Source organism: Malus domestica, chromosome 05, assembly GCF_042453785.1.
Source record: "Malus domestica chromosome 05, GDT2T_hap1".
NCBI lineage: Eukaryota > Viridiplantae > Streptophyta > Magnoliopsida > Rosales > Rosaceae > Malus > Malus domestica.
This window is the reverse complement of record NC_091665.1, coordinates 40044186-40058842: the sequence shown is the minus strand read 5'-3', so window position 1 is coordinate 40058842 and position 14657 is coordinate 40044186. Positions and strand designations below refer to the sequence as shown.

The window sequence follows — 14657 nt, the reverse complement described above, 5'->3', positions numbered from 1 at the left end:
TATTATGAATGACTATAAAATTACACTTAACAAACCACAAGCAACATATGATTTTAGAATTCGCGGGCATGTGCTTCGGATTCTAAACTCCTCGATCTCTTAAACTATTGTAACAGTTTCAAAATTTTCATCTCCTTAATAATAATAATCAATAAAAAAATGTATGATTTTAGAATCGACATGTTTTTTTATTGATAAATAATCTAGACAAGAACATCTCAAGTCGATTCTTATGAACAAAACTATGTAAACAAGGACGATTATCAAAATTAAAATGACTAAACCTAAAGATTATAGTTCGCTAAACTATCTGTCGTAAAATTAGAATTGGGGTTTTTGAACTTTAATTAGATTGGATTGGTTTTAGTCCCTTAATATGTACTTAATTTAAATTCATATTATATTTTTGTTTTAATGTTTAATAGATATCTTATTTAATGTCATTATGTAATGACCCGTCCCCAATTATTATGAATTTTATAATTTTAAAATGCAAAATTTCAAAAATGCTCTTTGAGGCAAATACGTTGACTTTTGTTGACCCTCTTGTTGTGTCATGTAAGACTCATTTTCTTGGCATATTCTCGTAGTTCACGTCGCGCAAATGAATTTGAATTCAAAGCTAAATTGAAGCTTCTACAAAATTTTAAACACAAGGGTGTTTTTGTAATTTCATATACCCTTGAACCACTCAGGAGCTGCCACGTGACATATTTCTCCCCCAATTTCTGGAGGGTTCCATTTTGGCCCGTGATCCATATTCCCTGCCTATTTCTTCTTTCTGTCACTTAACACGCACACATACATCCCATCTTTCTCCCTCTTGGCCGACATAGTCACTTCACCATCTTCCCTCTCATCTTCCTTTCTTTACCGTGCTTTCCCCATCACTCCATCAGACACACCATCGACCAACCATCGTCCTAGGTCCTAAAATAGCAAAGATTCCCTTCTTCATCACCTTACACGGCACAGTTACTGTGCATCCATCTCTGATGACGTATCGTCATCTCCGATGAAGGTGAGTTTCGAAACTCCTTCGATCTTCCTTCCCCGTAATCTGTGTTACTTGGTTAGTGATTAAAAATGACTTTGATGAAGGTTTTAACTCGAAAATCAACTCGGGAAGCATTTTCCAGAAATCTGGAAATTCAAAACCGTGACTGTTTGGCCGTATTCTAGACGCTTTTCCTGCCAAAGCACAGCTAGTTAGCCATCGAGAAAGGTATCAATCTCTTCATCTCATTGAGAACTATGATTTACATTTTTGAATCACTTGATTTCGTTGAGTATTGATAAAGTTATGGATGTTGAAAGGCTGCCCAGAAATTCCGGCGAGTCACTAGTTTTCCCGCGGACAGCTGTCTTTCAGGCCATTTTCCGGCCACCTCCGGCCACCATTTGGACTCCAAGCAGGTATAATCTTGTTTTACACTTCTTTAGCTTCGTGTCGGTGTATTATAAGTCGAATTTGGTTGAGAAACAAGTCAGATATAGAGTTCTAAAATTGCCCTGAAAATATGCAAAATCCGACCGTTGGATCATCATCAAACTTTAATAATATTTGGGGACCATATGAACTTACGGATTGAGAATACGACGGATTTTCTCAAATTGGATTTGTAAATTCATAAAATAAAACGTTAACTGACACTTGAATTTGTAATTGACGGAGATCTAACTGTTGGATCGTAATAAAACTTTAGGATGTTGTTCTAGAAGCATAATGTGGATCTTTGGAAGTTACGGATAGGAAATCCGAGGAGCAGATCTTCCGAATCAAGTTATGTAGAGTTGTGGACTCTACCGTTGATCTCTGACCGACGGTTGACTTTTGGGATCTATGAGTTTCAAATCATTCTAGAATGTCCCTGGGGGATGTGTTTTATGTAAATTACGTGTTCTATCAGTAAGAATTTTGAGACATCATTTGAGACATCTCGATATTCGTGCTAAGGAGTGTAGCGCGGACATCAGGTGAGTGGGCTTTGGGTTTTTAATATATGTATATATGCATTACGTTTTTCCCAGAAAAATTGATTTAAATGATTTTGCGTTTTAGATGCCATGTCAAATGGTTTATATTTTAGAATATGCATTAGTAGTTATGTATGTTAGTATTGGACGCTACGGACGCTCAGGTAAGTTTCAGGTGAGTATATGTGTTATTGATTGTGAGTTACGTTATGATGGTTATACATAAATGCATTTAAAGCTCATTAACCTGCACCTCGGTGTTAGTGCTCCCGCCTGTGGCCAGGGCACAGTCCTTCACGTGATGTTCACCTCCCGCACCGCACGCTCACATTGGATCCAAGTTTGGTGCACAACTCTGTCGTACAGACCACAATAGGTGGTTCCGACTTGTAGCTGACCTGCGATTTATCGCACAACCTTCACGTGATCGTAGCGTTTGAGCATACTTATTACACCTAGCCATGTCGTACAGACCACATTATGTGGTTCCAACTCGTGTGTAGGCATACTTGATGAACTATAGGTTCAGTTGTACATGCTACAATAGGTGGATCCGGATGACATATCATTTTTCATTGATTTACTTCACCTGGTTTACTTATTCATTATGCAGAGATATTTGACATGGCATACATGTGGATTTTGGTATTTCGAGTATGGTTTCAACATATGTAAGTATTTTATTTTTCTGGAAAATTATACGGGTTTTACAGCGAGGGTTTATTACTTTTGGAAAGAGAAATGGTTTTGAAAAGCTTTGTTTTTGCCAACTCACATTTTCTGTTTTGCGCTCCTTCAGGTTTTAGCTGCTGGAAATTCGTATCGATGAGGATTCTTGGCGAATGTCAGTATAAGTGACTACCTCTGAGGGTATGATCTTTACCCACACTACTGTACTTTACTACATGTGAAGTGGGTGCATACTCGCTCACCAGCGCTGTAACACCCCGCCCCGAAAATATTTATTTTCGGCAATAATTATTGGTAATAGGCCCAAAAATTCAAACTCTCGTCTATTTAGCTGCCAATCTTCACGACACTTTAATTAAGTTCCTTAATTTCACACGTTCTATAACCTTAATTCTCTTAACAAAGCATAATACAATTTATTTATCAATTTACTACCTTTACTGCACTTAAATAAATTTACGATCTAAGAATAATTCTCAACTAAAATAAAATTCTCGATTATTTAAGGCTGCATCTAACACTGTTAGACTGCCTACGTACCATTGAGCGGGATCAAGCTTCTCGTAGTTCACATACAATTCCCAATTCACTAACTTTAACATCTCAGTGACCAATAATCACAAATTCAGTCCAAACATTTTCATCACACCATGTGAACATAAATTATGGATTCAAAACATCAAAATTAGCATGAAAAATGGCAGAGTCGGCCCACTGGCCAGGCGCCACCACACACGCTGCCGCGGGTGGCGGTCGGCTGCCCCGACTCGTCGGAAAAATCAACTTTTTCCAAAAATTTTCAAATTTTACAGTTAAGTAGATCTTAATGAGTAGAACAACTTTCATACCTATGGCCAAAGCCAATTTGGCCGAGAACACCTCAAATTGCCCACGACCCGTCGAAACCCTTATTTTTGGGCATTCTTGATTCGGCTCCAAAACAACTCCAACGCCCTAACCAAATCATGGGCTTTGTTCCTGGGTTTAGGGAGAGTGTTTTGGTGGTGGAAATGGGAGGAGTTAGTTTTAGATTGTGGCGAATTGAAGCCCAACCCGTGCACCATTCCGTTTGGTTTTCACCCAAAATTCACCCAATTTTCCTACATTTTCGAATGAAAATGGAAGTGAGATCGATGGTTCTCGAGGTAAGGATCATTTTGACACCAACCTTGTCATTAACGGTGACCGGAGTTGGGAGATTACGCCGGATCGGGTCACGGGTTGGGGAAAACCCAATTTTCCCATCTTTCTCCCTTTCTCTCCTTTCCCTCCCGGTCTTCTCCCTCATTGGTCCCCCTTCCCTCCTTATTCCTCCTCACCTTTTAATCCCAGACATCCACGTGGCTGATCAAATTTCTCCAAAAATCTGGAGCCTTCCAAATTAATGACCAATTTACCATTTTGTTCCTAACTTTAAACATTAATAATTCTTTCGTTATAACTCCGTTTCACGAACGTTTTGCGCCCACGTGTTCGTGAGGTCGAGCTTTATTCTCAAATATAAATTGTGACCTAAAAAGGTCGATGGATTATAAATAATTAATTTCCAACTTCAAACTTCATAACTAGTTTAATTTAAAACTAGATTCAAATAAATTAATATAATTTCTCAATGAATAACATAAAATCTCGATAACACTTTACGTAACTTATAATAATTTTCGGAAACAAAACTTTAAAATTTCCCAATTCTATTTCCATAATCATAAATCGATTTATTTTTTATTTTCCCCACATATTCATAATTATGAATAACTATTTCATATATTTAAAAATTTCAAGTTATTACAAGCGCATTCTGGTATTTAAGCACTTTTAGGTTTAAATTACTCACATTTTCCATATAACTGCACTTTATGACTTCGTCACCTTCTAGGTGTCGGCCATCATACCTCGATTCGGAGTCCTAATGGACATTCCGAGTCAGGGTGTGTCACATTACATTAAAATTTAAAATTATTATTATATACATTTTAATTCATTAATTTTATTTAACTTCCTCTAATTAGTGTACCTAAACGTACGTATCATAATATATTTTACCAAATTAGTGTACTGAAATGTCCGTACCTAAATATATTGTAGTGAATTAGTGGTACATAAGAAAATATGCAAAAACATAACTGTACCAAAAATTTCGTATCTAAATAAATGATACTAACTAGTGTACCGAAATAATGGTACCTAAATATATTATACTAAACTAGTGTAACGAAATGTCCGTGTCTAAACTTATTATACTAACCTAGTGTACCAAAATGCTTGTACCTAAATATATTGTAATGAATTAGTGGCACATAAGAAAATATGCAAAAGCATAAGTATACCGAAAAATACTTATTATAGTGAGAATTAAAATTTATAATATTTTCATGCAATTTAATTTATGAACATCATAAAATTATAAATAAAAAAGAGAGATATTAAATAGAGTCTAAGACTAAAATCTAATTTTAATCTTATATAAGATATTTTTCTAGACTTCATCTTACTTAAATGATTAAAATCTAGTTTTCTAATTACAATTCCCGTTTTATAACAAAAAATTCGCGTTTATAGGAAGTGCAAGGAAGAAGTGTGAAAACAGAGAACTGATTCCACCACTACGTGTTGAAAGTCCACTAAGGTCATTACGTACTTCTTCTTCCCCAAGACTAATCGTTGTCCCTAAATTAGAAGTTGACATGATCTACCTATTTATTTCCCTCGTTGTTTCAAACAATTACCAAATGCCACACTGCATCATTTGGGGAGTGGCAGTCTGGATAATTTCTCCTTGAGCAAGGTTAACCTTGAAGAGGTTTGGAGATTTGGGTTTCCCTGCATGTGAACTTGTCTCCATCAACAAGAACAAGTCTAAATAAAATACAAATGGTCAATCAAACACTGCATAATTCCATGTTTTAGTCTTTGTCTCACGCGTGACACATTAATTTTTTCTTGTATATAATTCATCCCTCGATCCCTCGATCCCTCATATTCTAATTTCCAATTACTCCAATATTCTGAGCTCTCTTTTCAACTCGTCGGAGTTTATAGCTTCAGCGGTTGAACACTCCTCGGAGTTCGACCCCTATTTCCAGCCGTTTGTTTAGAAATTTGAGCAGGAGGCAACCATGGCGCTATTGTACACCCATCTTCCGGCCACTCAAGCCGCTGCCCATGGAACCCGGTTTTCCCTAATCCAAGCTAGCCATCATCAAGAAGCTGTTCTTGATCATCCCCATCAAACCAGGACATCAAACAAAGCCAACCGTCTAGCTGAATCCCTAGCCAACCTCCTTCACCTCCACATAGATACTCCTCAAAGAACCAACATTCACCCTGCTAATTGGAATATGATCACAGAAGAGAACCATTCAACTCCTACTACTTCTCCGAAAGACATCATATCCGAAAAATGGCGCGAAATCCACGGGTCAAATGATTGGGAGGGTCTTTTGGACCCTCTCCACCCTTGGCTGAGAAGAGAGATTGTCAAATATGGTGAGTTTGCACAAGCAACGTATGACGCTTTCGATTTCGATTCCTTCTCCGAGTACTGCGGGAGCTGCAGGTACAACAAAAGCAAGCTCTTTGATGTGTTGGGTTTAGACAAAAATGGCTACAATGTTAGCAAGTACATTTATGCAATGTCACACATCGACATGCCGCAGTGGCTGGAGAGGTCACACTTGGCTGACACATGGAGCAAGCATTCCAACTGGATGGGGTATGTTGCCGTGAGCGATGATGAGGAGACTAGGAGGATTGGGAGGAGGGACATAGTGGTGGCGTGGCGGGGGACCGTGGTGCCATCGGAGTGGTATGAGGATATGCAAAGGAAATTGGAGCCAATTGGAGGTGGAGATGCCAAAGTGGAACATGGGTTCCATGGGATTTACACTGCCAAGAGTGACACCACAAGGTACAACAGGTCTAGTGCATCAGAGCAAGTCATGAAAGAAGTGACTAGGCTTGTGGAGTTGTACCAAGCAAAAGGTGAAGAAGTGAGCCTTACAATCACAGGGCATAGCTTGGGAGGTGCATTGGCTTTGCTCAATGCCTACGAAGCTGCCGAAAAACTCCCTGGCCTTCCGATAAGCGTAATTTCCTTTGGCGCCCCCAGGGTTGGAAACATTGCCTTCAAGGAAGAGCTACACCAAATGGGAGTCAATACATTGAGGGTTGTGGTTAAACAAGACATGGTTCCGAAAATGCCGGGGCTTGTTTTGAATGAGAGTCTTAAGAAGTTTGATGACATTACGGGCACATTGGATTGGGTTTACACACATGTTGGGGCTGAATTGAAGCTCGAAGTTGGTTTTTCGCCTTATCTCAAGCGTGGCGGGTTCAATCTGCAAGGGTTTCATAGCCTCGAGACCTACCTCCATCTTGTGGATGGGTTTTTTAGTACAGACACTACTTTTAGGTCAAATGCTAGGAGGGATATTGCCTTGGTGAACAAGGGATGTGACATGTTGGTGGATGATCTTAGAATTCCGCAATGCTGGTACCAATTGCCACACAAGGGGTTAGTAAGAAACGCTCATGGGAGATGGGTTAAACCGAAACGAGACCCTGAAGACATACCTTCACCTACAAGAGAAGCACAAGCGCAAGCTCATGCTCTTCAATTAGAGATGATGCAACCATCATCAGATTATATACTTGAATCTTTATGTAGTGCTTAATTAACATGTAAATTTTGACAGTTGATTAAGAACTTGAATGTTTGGCCTACTTGTTTACCTTGTTTTTTAAGCATTCTCCAAAACTGCTTCGATTCCTTGACTTTCGAGCCAGCTAAGTTCTTATTAATTTTGCTGGGATTCAAGCCTCATCCTTCAGTCGTTGGACGGACTTGCAGCATGCATACAAAGAGCTGGTTTTGTTTCTTAACCCTAATAATGACTGGTGGATGGGATGAGCCGAAGGACATACTCCCTATTTATTACAAAGAAATATCAAATTTCGATCCTATAAATTAAGTTGTATGGTTGATTGGAAGCACTTGCATGGACTATTATACCGAAATAAAAAATTTCCGGTATACTTTTGTGTTATCGCCTATTAAACTCTACTAGTTGGATTAAATTGGATTAAGTTGGTCGGAAATAAAAAATATTTCTACTTTGTTCTTATTGCTTGTTATACACTGGTAGTTGGATTAAGTATGATCGGGAAATTAGGGTATGGCCTGGATCAAATTTGTAATGCTTTACTAATTTACTGTCAATTTATTTTTTGGCCAAATCGCTTTTTGCTTTCTTGTTTTATTCGTTTGGCTATACATTTGTAAACCATAGCGAGAAACACTTAAAAAATCAAACTATAGAAAAAAAAAGGGATCTCGCAAATTAACTTTTATTGCTGGCTGCAATAACAGAAACTAACAATTAGGTCCATGAGTTTTCAAATTTATTTCTTTTTATTAAATTAAGGTTATTTTTTTTATCAGAAGCAAACTAGTGCTTTTGTATTTACACTTAGGGCTGGATCGGTATGGGATCCCGTCCCAAAAATGGGATCCCGAATCCCAAACCGATCCTTTTTGGGATGAAAATCCGAATCCCGATCCCAAACCAAAATTTCGGTATTCCCGAATTTCGGGATTCCCGAAATATTTTCGGGATTTCGGTACGGTTTCGGTTTTCAATTCAAAAAAAATTTGGCTTCTTGTTAATGGAAGAAGCTGATAAATTCAATTCAATTCAATTCAAACCTGCAGATCGAGCATGCAAAGCAGAAAAGATTCAAACCTGCAGATCGAGCATGCAAAGAAGAAAAGATTCAAACCTGCATATTGAGCATGCAAAGCAGAAAAGAAATCGAACATGCAAAGGAGAAATTGACCATGGAAATCCAAAAATCCAAATCAACCAAATCCACATAAAATTAATCCAGAAATCCCCAGAAAATTAATCAAGAAATCCAAATCCAAATCAAAACAATCAAAAGCTCTAAATCGTAAATTCCTAATTTATAAATCCTCATTCGAACCCTAATTCAGAGAAAGCTTCAGAGAGGAAAGAGAAAGATATGGGTCGAGCTTCGAAGATTTGAGAGAGCTTTCGGCAGTAGCTCTTTGCCCTCTCTGCTTCTCAACACGAAGAGTGCTGCTGTCAAAACCAAACTCAAGAGCTTTCGGCAGTAACTCCTTCCTCTCTCTTCTCCTCTCTGCTTCTCAACATGAAGAGTGATGTTCTCTGCCCCATGAGTGATGCTCTCTGCTTCAAGTGCTGCTCTCTGCGCCTTCTGTTAGTGGGAGCCAAAAGGCTCCTGCTTTTGAGGTGGGAAGTCTGAATCGAAACACAAAGCCAATTTGTGCCTTTCCCAATTTTTTAATAATATTTTGGTGCCTTCTGTGAGCCAATTTGTACCTTTCCCAATTTTTTAATAATATTTTGGTGCCTTCTGTGAGTGGAAGCCAAAAGGCTCCTGCTTTTGACTTAGGAAGTGGGAACCGAAAGCTAAAGAAAAAAAACATTTCGGGATTTCGGGAATACCGAAAAAATGGGATTTGGAAACCAATCCCATACCGATTATTTCGGTATTTTTCAGGATGGGATTACCGATTTTCAGGATAATTTTGGTTTGGGATTTTTCGGTTTGGGTTCGGGATTTTTTCGGTTTGGTTTGGGATTTTTGGGATTTTTTTCCAGCCCTATTTACACTCCCAAAAAGTATCATGTATTCCTCAATAGTGAAATAATATGAGGAAGAGGAGTGCGTCATGACTTTATATTGGTACAGGAACAATTTTGATATAGGAAATTTTATTTATATTCATTTGATTTCTTTTTACACTCAATTTATTATTTTTTATCTTGAATTCCGAATGTGTCAAACAATTCTCTTTCTAAACCAAACAAGAACAACAAAACAAAAAAATTAAGGGAACTTTAACGAAAAGTTCCCGGTACTGTTCACTTTAACGAAAAACCACATTTTTACATTACAAAATCAATCTTGATACTATTCACTTTACCATTTATTTTGTCCTTATTGTTAAAACTCAAAGTTTTCAAGCCTTTTTCATTAGTTTTCCTAAAAATTAATCTAGCTATAGGCAACTTTGGCACTCCATCTCTCCAAACTCCAACTACCCCAATTTCTACCTCCACCAAACCCCCACCGCCACCTCCCTTACCATCCACAACAATCCTTATCCCCTAACAACCCAGCTTTAAAAAGACCCAAAAGAAAGTCATGACCATTTTTTTTATTTTTTTAATTAATGATAATTTTAAAATTGTGATTCTACACATATATTGTACAATCAATGGTCTAATACAAATAAATTCGACTAGTCGACAATTTCAACAGATTCCGTACATGTTAGGACTGCGTGGAAGCAGTTGTTGTGTGGCTGAGACTTTTGAGTTTTCATTGTGGGTGGTAGGGGAGGTGGTGGAGAGGGGTAGAAATTGGACGTCAATGGGGTTTGGAGAGATGAGGTGCTCAGAGTTTCCTAGTGTTGGAATTTTATTTTTTATTTTTTATTCTTTTTTATTTTGGGTGTAGAAAGGAAATTGTTGGGCACATACATAATTTTAAGATAAAAAAATGATAAGATGGCGGCAAAAAAAATAATAAATGGGTCGGAATAAAATTTTTCTTTTTATTTTTGTTATTTGGGTTAGGTCATCTAATAAACCAATCATAGCTAGCTATAGATATCAAACTTATCATCTATATATGAGACAACTAAAATTTAACATGATGCCTCCACTTTAATATATAAAAACATATCACTAAATTGTAGTTATATCGTCTTATTTGACATGGCACCTCCACTTTAGAATGTTTTTAACAAGAATTCGCGTATTTAGGGGTGCAAAGGAAGTGTGAAACTGAGAACTGATTTCACCATACGTGTTGAACGTCCAAAATGGTCCTTACGTATATTTCCCCGTACCTAATTTTGATTTTACTTTGTTTAATAAACCAATCACAGCTAATTTGGGTTAGGTCATCTAATAGACCAATCACAGCTAGCTATAGATATCAAGCTTGTCATCTATATATGAGACAACTAAAATTTAACATGGCGCTTCCACTTTAATATGTAAAAATATATCACTAAATTGTAGTTATAGTGGCCTCCACTTTAGAATGCTTTTAACAAGAATTCGCGTGTTTAGGGGTGCAAAGGAAGTGTGAAAACTGAGAACTGATTCCACCATACGTGTTGAACGTCCAAAATGGTCCTTACGTATATTTCCCCGTACCTAATTTTGTTTATAATTTGTTTAATAATGTTGTCCCTAAATTTGAAGTCTACATGATCTGCATATATATTACCCTCCTTATTTCAAGCAATTACCAAATGCCACTTCATCGTTTTGGGAGTGACAATCTTGATAATTTCCCGTTGAGCAAGGTTAAACTTGAAGAGGTTTGGAGATTTGTCTCAATCAACAAGAACAAGTCTAAATAAAATACCAATGGTCAATCAAACAAATGAACATTTTTTTCCAATGTTGTAGTCAATGTCCCGCGCGTGACACATTCATTGTTGCTTGTATATAGTTCACCGTCTTTTCCTCATTCTCTCATTTCTAAACTCAATTCCTCCATCTTCTAATTGAGCTCTATTTTCAACTCGTCGGTGCTTATAGCTTAAGTGGTAGAACACTCAATCGTAATACATCTACTACTAGAGTCCTATTTTCCGGCAGTGTGTTTAGAAATTTGAGCAGCATCAACAGATAAGGCAACCATAGAGCTATCAACTATGATGTACACCCATCTTCCGGCCGCTCAAGCCACTCCCAGCGCAACCCGGTTTTCCCAAATCCGAGCTAGTCATCATCAAGAAGCTGATTTTGATCATCCCCATCAAACCAAGACATCAAACAAAGTCAACCGTCTAGCTAAATCCGTTGCCAACCTCCTTCACCTCCACATAGATATTCCTCAAAGAACCAACATTAACCCTAATAATTGGAATCTGCTCATAGAAGAGATGCATTCAACTCCCACGACTTCTCCGAAAGACATCATGTCCGAAAAATGGCGCGAAATCCACGGGTCAAATGATTGGGAGGGTCTTTTGGACCCTCTCCACCCTTGGCTAAGAAGAGAGATTGTCAAATATGGTGAGTTTGCACAAGCAACGTATGACGCTTTCGATTTCGATTCCTTCTCCGAGTACTGCGGGAGCTGCAGGTACAACAAAAACAAGCTCTTTGATGTGTTGGGTCTAGACAAAAATGGCTACAATGTTAGCAAGTACATTTATGCAATGTCACACATCGACATGCCACAGTGGCTGGAGAGGTCACACTTGGCTGACACATGGAGCAAGCATTCTAACTGGATGGGGTATGTTGCTGTGAGCGATGATGAGGAGACTAGGAGGATTGGGAGGAGGGACATTGTGGTGGCGTGGCGGGGGACCGTGGTGCCATCAGAGTGGTATGAGGATATGCAAAGGAAATTGGAGCCAATTGGGAGTGGAGATGCCAAAGTGGAACATGGTTTCCATGGGATTTACACTGCCAAGAGTGACACCACAAGGTACAACAAGTCTAGTGCATCAGAGCAAGTCATGAAAGAAGTGACTAGGCTTGTGGAGTTGTACCAAGCAAAAGGTGAAGAAGTGAGCCTAACAATCACAGGGCATAGCTTGGGAGGTGCATTGGCTTTGCTCAATGCCTATGAAGCTGCCGAAAAACTCCCTGGCATTATGATAAGCGTAATTTCCTTTGGCGCCCCTAGGGTTGGAAACATTGCCTTCAAGGAAGAGCTACACCAAATGGGAGTCAAGACATTGAGGGTTGTGGTTAAACAAGACATGGTTCCGAAAATGCCAGGGCTTGTTTTGAATGAGAGTCTTCAAAAGTTTGATGACATTACGGGCACTTTGGATTGGGTTTACGCACATGTTGGAGCTGAATTGAAGCTCGAAATTGGTTCTTCGCCTTATCTCAAGCATGGTGGGTTCAATCTGCCTGGCTTTCATAGCCTCGAGACCTACCTTCATCTTGTGGATGGGTTTTTGAGTACAGAAACTACTTTTAGGTCAAATGCTAGAAGGGATATTACCTTGGTGAACAAGGGATGTGACATGTTGGTGGATGATCTCAGAATCCCACAATGTTGGTACCAATTGCCACACAAGGGGTTAGTAAGAAACGTTCATGGGAGATGGGTTAAACCGAAACGAGACCCCGAAGACATCCCTTCACCTGGAAGAGAAGCACAAGCACAAGCTCATGCTCTTCAAGTAGAGATGGTGCAATTGTCATCAGATTATACACACAAATCTTTATGTAGTTCTTAATTAACATGTAAATTTTCACAGTTGATTAAAAACTTGAATGTTTGGCCTACTTGTTTGCCTTGTTTTTAAGGCATCCTCCATGTTCTATGTGTTTTACTCTGTTCTTCGTCATTTTAATTTTGGATTGCTTAGGCCTATTGGTTATCTCCGAAAACGCTTGCCTGATTCCGCCTGAATGCACAGGATTTCTCGGCAGGAGCATTACCAACTGCAACTGAGCTTGAAAGATAGTCATGTATTGGCTTGGAGACATGCTTAAACTCCCTAAGCCAAATTGCTAGACACATCATCAATTGGGAACCTAGTTCTGCATATTGATCAGATCAACCACATACATGGCACACTTGAAGAAAGTTTTCTAAACTAAGCTTGAAAACTATTTCAGCTTTTAGTTTTCATTTTTTTTAAATTGAAAATTGAAAATTGAAACCATATTTTGACAACTACGTTTTGAAAGTCAAAAAAGTACTTTCACTTTTAGGTTGTCAACTTTTATTTTTTATTTTTTATTTTAATTTGAAGTACTACCAAAATGGTTTTCAATTTTCAGTTTTTCAAACAAATGGAAAAAAATTGAAAACAAAATGCTAATAAAAGGACGGCTTAGTGTTGCAATATCATATTATAACTAATATTAGTCATTGATGCCAATGTTTTTGTTAGTTAGACAATGTTTTTGTTAGTTTAATATATTGACATACACTGTGACAATTTTCTTCTTTTTGGTCAAATGAAAACTTCATAAAAGATCCGAAGATGGGCAACAAGTACAAATAAAGGCCTATGATAGCCCAAAGGCAAAACCCATAATAAAAAAAAGAAAGTGTTGTTGATACAAATTAGGCAGCAGCGGAATACGGCGCAGACAATCAGACAAACACTACTTAGGTATAATGACTTGTCTAACAATGCGACAACCTAAACTTTTGAAACCTAGCAATTATCTCCAAGAGCATAATGACTTGTCTAACAAAATCATAATTATGGATCAACTAAATGCGAATAATGTTAAGAGACTTAGATAACAAATATTTTATTAGACACAGTTTTCACGTTCTTCTAGCCCCATAAAATAATAAATAGTTGCCATTCTGCACTAGTACTTCTATCTGAATTCTGAAATTCTAACATTTTAGTATTGTTCTCTGGTTGTGGACTTTGTCACCTTTTCCTTTTTGGCATTGTTAATTGTTATCTATAAGAGCCAGTTCGTCACAAATGGATAGTCAGTATCCTAATCGGCGTTAACTAGCAGTTATGCATGTGAGAGAATGGTACTAAATATTTGGAATAACTTCCAATTGTTTTTGTCACAATCGAAAAAACCCTAATATATTTATTTTTTTAATGCAGTTATATGCATGGTGTGCGTGGACAGCTGCCTCACTGACTGCATGCTCGCTCACACAAAGTGGACAGAAATGGGGTTGCCCAGATCACTGGTAGTAACGCTGCTGTAAGAGCAACTTCACTCTTGGAGCTTTTATCTCAGGCAATCCACTATTCAATCCACCTTATAAACAGTAACTGTCATAATGAACAGTAACTGCCTTTTGCATCTCTACCTTGCACTTGAATAGCCTTGGCAATAGGCAATAAAATATTTATTAATTTTTTTTTTTACAAAATAATACTAAATAATTTTTTTTGTAATTTCAGATAAGATATTTTAAATCGTTTTCGTTGCGCCACATGTCATTTACCTAAAACGACTATTATT

The 14657-nt window shown here is 37.9% G+C and overlaps 2 protein-coding genes across 4 annotated transcripts; both read left to right on the top strand.

The window, feature by feature from the left end:
• Positions 1–799: 799 nt before the first annotated feature.
• LOC103435183 (phospholipase A1-Igamma1, chloroplastic-like) lies at positions 800–7389 on the top strand. 3 transcript variants are annotated; one of them, XM_070822763.1, is made up of 7 exons: positions 800–1021; positions 1102–1225; positions 1318–1416; positions 1707–1977; positions 2591–2648; positions 2777–2847; positions 5227–7389. In XM_070822763.1, the coding sequence occupies exon 7, from the start codon at positions 5784–5786 to the stop codon at positions 7338–7340; it is 1557 nt and encodes a 518-aa protein (XP_070678864.1). In that variant the 5' UTR covers positions 800–1021; positions 1102–1225; positions 1318–1416; positions 1707–1977; positions 2591–2648; positions 2777–2847; positions 5227–5783; the 3' UTR covers positions 7341–7389. The 3 variants fall into 3 exon arrangements, 2 of the variants coding, with proteins under 2 accessions (XP_070678864.1, XP_070678863.1); XM_070822762.1 differs by lacking the exon at positions 1707–1977; XR_011581600.1 differs by lacking the exons at positions 1707–1977; positions 5227–7389 and having other exon boundaries at positions 2777–2983.
• Positions 7390–11232: 3843 nt separating this feature from the next.
• On the top strand, positions 11233–13017 carry LOC103435208 (phospholipase A1-Igamma1, chloroplastic-like). The gene has a single exon (XM_008373599.4). It carries the CDS (start codon positions 11387–11389, stop codon positions 12935–12937), a length of 1551 nt encoding a protein of 516 aa, XP_008371821.1. The 5' UTR covers positions 11233–11386; the 3' UTR covers positions 12938–13017.
• Positions 13018–14657: the final 1640 nt, after the last annotated feature.

Coding starts and splice junctions, on each gene's coding strand:
- LOC103435208 (XM_008373599.4), top strand. CDS start 11,387: ATGATGTACACCCATCTTCCGGCCGCTCAAGCCACTCCCAGCGCAACC.
- LOC103435183 (XM_070822762.1), top strand. CDS start 5,784: ATGGCGCTATTGTACACCCATCTTCCGGCCACTCAAGCCGCTGCCCAT.